Here is a 6297-nt window from a genome sequence, read left to right on the forward strand (position 1 = left end):
TCGTGTGGACAAAAAGTTTGTCGCAGGAAAACCGAAACAAGACATGGAATTTCTACGAATGAAGTCGCTGTCTCAGCACATGCAGGTCATGTTACTGACTAAACCTTATGAAAAACAAATGAGTTCGCAACAAGACACCAAGAGACAGAAATGCACAAGAATGGTATTTATAATCATGATGCAACTGTAGCATATTTGACACATAAATGGGTGAACACATATAAGCTCTAGGGATCACTCTCATACGTTCAGTAAACAGAAGGGAAAATAAAGCAGAGGGTAAGAATTGCGTCATTACCCTTTGCAATGCACACCTGCAAAAAAGGGAAAAAAGGAGGAGGAGGAGGAGGTTGTGTGGAGATTTCTTGTTCATACTTTCTTGTCTTGAAACTTGATCTTCATAGGATCCAAAGAAGACGAAGAATTTTGCCCTGAAGAAACAGCAATTACTTGAAGAGTCTTGCCATACATGTCAGAACCTGGTGAAGCTTGCAGAATCTGATCATTTGGGCAACTGCTGATCAAGCCACCACCAGTCACTGAGCATGTGCCTGCTGATGGTTTCTTGTCACTGTGACCCAGTTGAGAAGCTTCACTTGGTGAGAGGTTAAACACAAATGGAGTGTGGTGGAGATATTCGAACCATTTCATGAGTTCTGGATCACACAGCGACGGGTGAACCTCAGTTTCTTTGTCGAATCTCCCGCAGTCGGCCAATAACCATGAGATTGGGGAGTTTTCAAAGATATGATCATTCTGCAAGTTAACAGTGCCGCTCCAGTAGGTACTATTATTGCAGTCGATATTGCAATAATAGTTGTCAGAGGGTCTATTTGGCTTCAGAGCTGAATGGACCTGTATTGGACTGATATCTGAGGAACTCCAATTCCAATTGTGATGTAGAGCAGTATTTGAACTTGCTGATGGACTCATGGTAGTTGAACATCTTAACTGCTGAAAGCATAGCTCGCCCTCCGGATCATTAGGCTGAAAGCAGGTGATGAAGCTTCCATCACAGGCAATACTGGGCCTCCTGAATGAGAGATCTGGAGATGGAGGCACTCTCAGACTCTGGCTGCTAGTTGTGGAACTGGCCTGGGAAAGGTTCAGTTTAGTGGATGCAACAGAGACTACATCATTGCTTTCACCCACTGCATGAAACTTTATTTCGTCATTGTTTTCAACCTTAGAGAGGGGCTTGTGGGTATTGGGGTCAATCCCATTTTGCCTGAGCTTCTTCTTTATGCAGGAGTTCCATAAGTTCTTTATCTCGTTGTCAGTCCTTCCAGGCAAATGTGCTGCAATCTGTGACCATCTGTAAAAAAGAAACACCCATTAGACTCCTCCATTTTGGAGATACTTTTTCAGTGATCGAAAACAAACAGATTAAATGTATGTTTAAGTGAACTCTTCTTGGTTTTCAGTTTCGTCCCCAAGAAAATGGACGATAACCATCTTGAGAATTGAAGTCCTGAAGTGCAAATGCTACCTGTTGCCTAGAACTGCATGGAGTTCAATTATCAAACTCTCTTCCTGCTGGGAGAATGCACCTCTCTTCAAGTCAGGCCTCAGATAGTTCATCCACCTTAACCGGCAACTCTTCCCGCATCTTTGCAAGCCTTCATAAAGTAATTATGACATGTGAAGCTGGCCACAGAAGAGCGAAAATCATTCTCCACTGTTGCATTACTACGAAAGTGAAAAGGACTGACTTGTTTGATTTACCTGCAAGCTTTGGGACTGAGCTCCAACACCCATGTCCAAATTTGGTGATGTAGTTCAAAAGCTTCTCATCTTCCTCAGGCGACCACAGACCTTTCCTCAGCTTCTGTTTGTGACAGCAAGAGTGTCTTGCCATGCAAAAATGCCTAGGTTTCAGGAAGAATCGCTCTAATCTGTCAGGCAAATGAAGTGGAGAATACGTGAAAAGGAATATTGTAGGTAGACACTGCGATAGACGTCACAGAAATGAAGTGTGGCGTCGTAACTAGTCGAATTTATAAATAGCCTACTGGAAATAAGAACGTTTTTTTTTTTTTTCTCTTTCATCTTTTTTGAGGGGCTATAGATTTCAACACATTACAAATCAGCTCTGCAGGCATTTGTTGCGGGATGAATATGCGTATGAGCTCCACGTCAGCATCATGGGGCAGACAGCGTCGTCGATGGACGGTCCAGATGCAGGTACAATATGACCTGCAGGAGTCCCATCAAAGGTTTTAGTCTCAATGAATGTGTCAACTAAGTGGGCCTCCTGGATAGATATATTATCATTTGAATAAGGACCTGTGCAATCAGAAAGATTGCTCGTAGCTTTGTAAAACAAATGCTGCAAATCGGAATGCGATGGTAACTGGTGACTGTGAAATTCATTTGCTCAGTGTATTCTGATTAGGGAAAGATTTCTGGTGTATTAACGAGCAAGTCATCTAATTATGCCAGCAGATGCTTGAAGCATTCTCGGCTCTTTTGAAGAAAATACTGGAAACAAATAAAATAGCCCTACTTTTAGGACCAATTTCTGAACCAGATACCAGCCAAATACAACTAAGCCTCATTCCTTGTGGCTCTTTCAGACAATTTGCGAGTATCATGAGCACTTCATGAAGTTCCATGATAGGTCCGAAGGTTGAAGTATTCTCAACATGTTAGAGACATGGCAGAATAGGAGAAATGGGACATATATTGCTCTCTCAAGTGTCAAGAATGCTCAGTGGTAGCTTGATATGAACATCGTCCACTCCAGAAACGCAAGGGTCAATTGCAACTGCTCTGATAATAACATAATAAGCAGATGAAACAGTGAAGTTACAGATAGATTTTCATCCCAAAAACAACGAAAGACTCACAATCTAACCACAATCTAAACTTTGAGAGAGGAAAAACACAAAAACCAGAAGTCAGTCTCTTTTGCTTTCTCTCTGGCAAATTTCCTCTAGTTAAGAGTATTTTCAGAGAACTGCTAAGGCCTGAGAGGTTGGGAGATGCAGCAAGACTAGGCTAAAACAGCTCATTCATCAAAGTATTTGAGAGGAAACTTGTTTTGCAGATCCCGAACGTGGCGTACTGTACGCGACAAGTGCAACTATAAAATGAAGTTAACTCTAACTGTAGTTTCGGAATGGAAGTCATCTGCCTGAAGTCATAACTTTGAAAGGCAAGTACATTATTCCTTTTTGCATGTTCTCAAAAGCAAGGAGAAATATTTCAAATTCCGTAGCTGTAACTTTGCACTAACTAGTTTTGTTCTCTCCTCTTTGTTTTGAGATCATGATCACAGTAAGAACTGGTTATGAGATTTAATACAACTTTCTACCTTCTTTACAGAGTTTGTCTTAAACATTGCACACGATGTGCTCGAAGGCATGGCAGTTTTAGGAAATAAATGAGAAGCAACAGCTGCTATGTTATGTTTAACTATATCTTCTGGGATTCAAGCTTATCATTACCGACGTTACTTTCATGGATGAAAATACACTCTACAACCAAAGAGAAGAAGAAGCCAAGAAATTGTTAAAATGGGTTTGGAGTTCGGTGAGAACTTTCACATCTCCATTATTATGTACATTGAAATACTTGTACCAATTACATTAACCAATAACCACTGGCTTGTCAGTTTGTTCGATGTACTTCCTGACATGAAGCTTCCTTGACCTTTGTTAATCCCCCGATCGAGACAAGCCCTTTAACAATTTGACTTACATAGGAAAAAGAAAGTAAGTCCAGGTATCCGTCACTTCAATGCGAACTGTTTTCGTGCTTATGAGAAGAGTGGCCGCTGTCACACAAGAAGTTTAACTGCCGTGACCTTTTCACTCGCCATCCAATCTTCGCTAATAATTTGAATAATGAGTCAACTGCACTGATGGTTAATCTGTCAATTCACTTAGTTAAGTCAGTATGGAATTCTCTAAAAGGTAAGGTCTTTTACAATATTAATGCTTGGAATAAGCGCAGATATTCACTGTCAGAACCAGGCAACCATCTTGTGATCTCATCATGACCTGCACACAATCGATACATGTTGCTCTTGTTACTTGAATTTTCAACTCGGGGTTCAGTCACGCAGCCTATTTTTATGACTTGAGGGTGTTGCTGTCGCTGCTGCGACTGCTATCTTGAGATATAAAGATGAACTTTAGAAGCATTATTCTGGTGTTACTCTGCATTAAGCTCTTCTGCTCGAAGAACCTCAAGAGAGATATAGATTCTGAGATCCTCTAGATCCTCCATCATACTTTTTTCACCAAAGTGTAATGGATACGACCTGGTGAAGCAAATTAGAGGCCAGTTGTGATGGTTAGTTGTGATGGGAAATTAATCCATTATTTGACATCAATGAAAGGAAGGACTTGAACCTGGTTCGCAATCAAATTGTCATTTGAATAAGAGGGGGACATAATCTACATGTCTTTGAACAAAAATTCCTTACCCTTAATAGTAGCCAATTTCCTAACACTTTTCGAGTGCAAAGCGAGACAACTAATCGACAAGAAGCTAACGACAGGGGCACTTTAGGCAGCACATCACGTTCTTACATAGAGCAGATATGACTATCCCTGGTAAAATCACTTCCATCACCTCATATTATTTACACATGAATGAGATACTTCACCCTACAAATAGAACAGACAAGAAGTTAACTGCAAAATATAGGTCCGTGGTGCTTTTTTATCCCTCTCAACAGTCATTATTAGGCTAAGAAGATGGACACCATTGGTGTACTAGGCGTTTTCATATAAATTAGGGTCGCGCTCGAGATGATGGTCCCGAATGCTGATTCATCCCTTCTTAATTGGCCCCTTCAACAGTAGTTGGAAACATAAGCACATGGATGCATTGCTAATCAAAATCACAACAAAATTGCTAATCGTTTTGTCTTGTCAAGACCAAAGAGCAATAATGATGGCAGCATGGCCGTCGTTATCGTGACTTTCCTTACCATTTATGGAAGATTAAGATCTCCAAAGCAATGATGTTTAGATAAAAACCGAGGCTCGATCTCCACTTAATTCCTGTATTAGGCATTCTAATGACATTTAGCAGGAGTAATCATATGCAAAGGAGGAGAGCCCTTTAATGGGTGGTTTTCATTCTTTGTCAAGTGGTAAAGGACGAGGGAGGCCCCAAGTCACTGTGCAGATTGACTTTATTAAGAAGGCAACATGATAAGAAGTCTTTCAATCCTTTTTCTTCAAATCACATCAATTATCAACAAGCTTTGCCTGGCTGAAGTGCTTCCTTGTCCCCCGTCTTTACATAATTACCACTTCACTTTCCCTTTGTAGTGGGAAGTGATGGTCAACTTTTCTTGGCACACTTAAGTAATTGCTTTTTCTTAGGTTTTGGGAGGAAGCGTTTGCCCTTAATTCCACTGTTTAAGATTCTCAAGTGAAGCTCTAGAATGAGCCCTTGGAAAAGCAAAGTCACTTTTCTTATGAACCTTGTCCTGCTCTTATTGGAGAATGGTTTCGATCAACACACTAAAGTGAAAAGACATTGGGCAAATTCAGATCAGAAACTTCTGTTCTTTGGGACAACTAAACAATGCTAACTCTTCATATCAATGCATATTTGTTCACACCTAAATTTGGACAAACCTTTTAATCATTTGTTTTGCATAAAAATCAGGGGTAAAATTCTAGTTCCTACAAAACAAAAATAATTCACTTAGTTTTCATATTTATTTTAGCATACATTGCATTCACATTTTGATCGGACCACCAGTGGACGGATGAGGACTTAATTGAATCATTTGGATCGAGCCCTTGAGGGAATGCAAAATTCAGCTAAGCTACTCTAGCACATTAGTGGCCGAAAATGACAATGAAAGAATGGAGTTTGGACCTTTAATCGAGCTGAGTGTCAGCCCCATGAAAAAGGCTTTCAATTTAATTTACAACATTTGTTCAAGGAGTCAATCCTATAAGCCCACAAGCATTAGGGTGGGTGAACAAGAAACCCAACGTGCACTATAAATAGAGCACTTAGGCTTCACAAAAGGGGAGGCCAATTCATTGTCGTACACGGCCAGAGAGACATTGGAACGGACGGCGACATTGAAGGGGAGGCGACGAAGAAAAAGGCTTCTGTTCCCCACCAGCAACAACCAAAAGGCTTTCTCCTTTTCTCTACAAGCCACAAAAGGACACGCGAGCTCACAGGCATGGAGAAGTCAAAGTTGAGGGGAGTTTGTTTTTTTAATCTTTGCTTGTGCAATGATATCTTTGTGTTGATCTCTTACTACCGGTCAAAGCATCTTCATCAGAAAGTCCATGAGTGACACCTACACACGAA

At 40.7% G+C, this 6297-nt stretch overlaps 1 protein-coding gene across 1 annotated transcript; it reads right to left on the reverse strand.

The window, feature by feature from the left end:
- Positions 1-75: 75 nt before the first annotated feature.
- Positions 76-1949, reverse strand: LOC115728864 (transcription factor MYB61-like). The gene is made up of 3 exons (XM_030659277.2): positions 1726-1949; positions 1490-1619; positions 76-1315 (listed from the first exon to the last, which is right to left on the reverse strand). The coding sequence occupies exons 1-3, from the start codon at positions 1856-1858 to the stop codon at positions 370-372; spliced, it is 1209 nt and encodes a 402-aa protein (XP_030515137.1). The 5' UTR covers positions 1859-1949; the 3' UTR covers positions 76-369.
- Positions 1950-6297: the final 4348 nt, after the last annotated feature.

The sequence above is a fragment of the Rhodamnia argentea genome, chromosome 6 (genome assembly GCF_020921035.1).
Source record: "Rhodamnia argentea isolate NSW1041297 chromosome 6, ASM2092103v1, whole genome shotgun sequence".
In the NCBI taxonomy this organism is placed as follows: domain Eukaryota; kingdom Viridiplantae; phylum Streptophyta; class Magnoliopsida; order Myrtales; family Myrtaceae; genus Rhodamnia; species Rhodamnia argentea.

What these genes read in the sequence shown, in the direction of transcription:
- LOC115728864 (XM_030659277.2), bottom strand. Translation starts at nt 1,858, where the DNA reads ATGGCAAGACACTCTTGCTGTCACAAACAGAAGCTGAGGAAAGGTCTG. An exon ending in CTCAGTCCCAAAGCTTGCAG is followed by an intron (nt 1,620 to 1,725) that starts GTAAATCAAACA and finishes TACTTTATGAAG; the next exon opens with GCTTGCAAAGATGCGGGAAG. An exon ending in CATGCAGTTCTAGGCAACAG is followed by an intron (nt 1,316 to 1,489) that starts GTAGCATTTGCA and finishes TCTTTTTTACAG; the next exon opens with ATGGTCACAGATTGCAGCAC.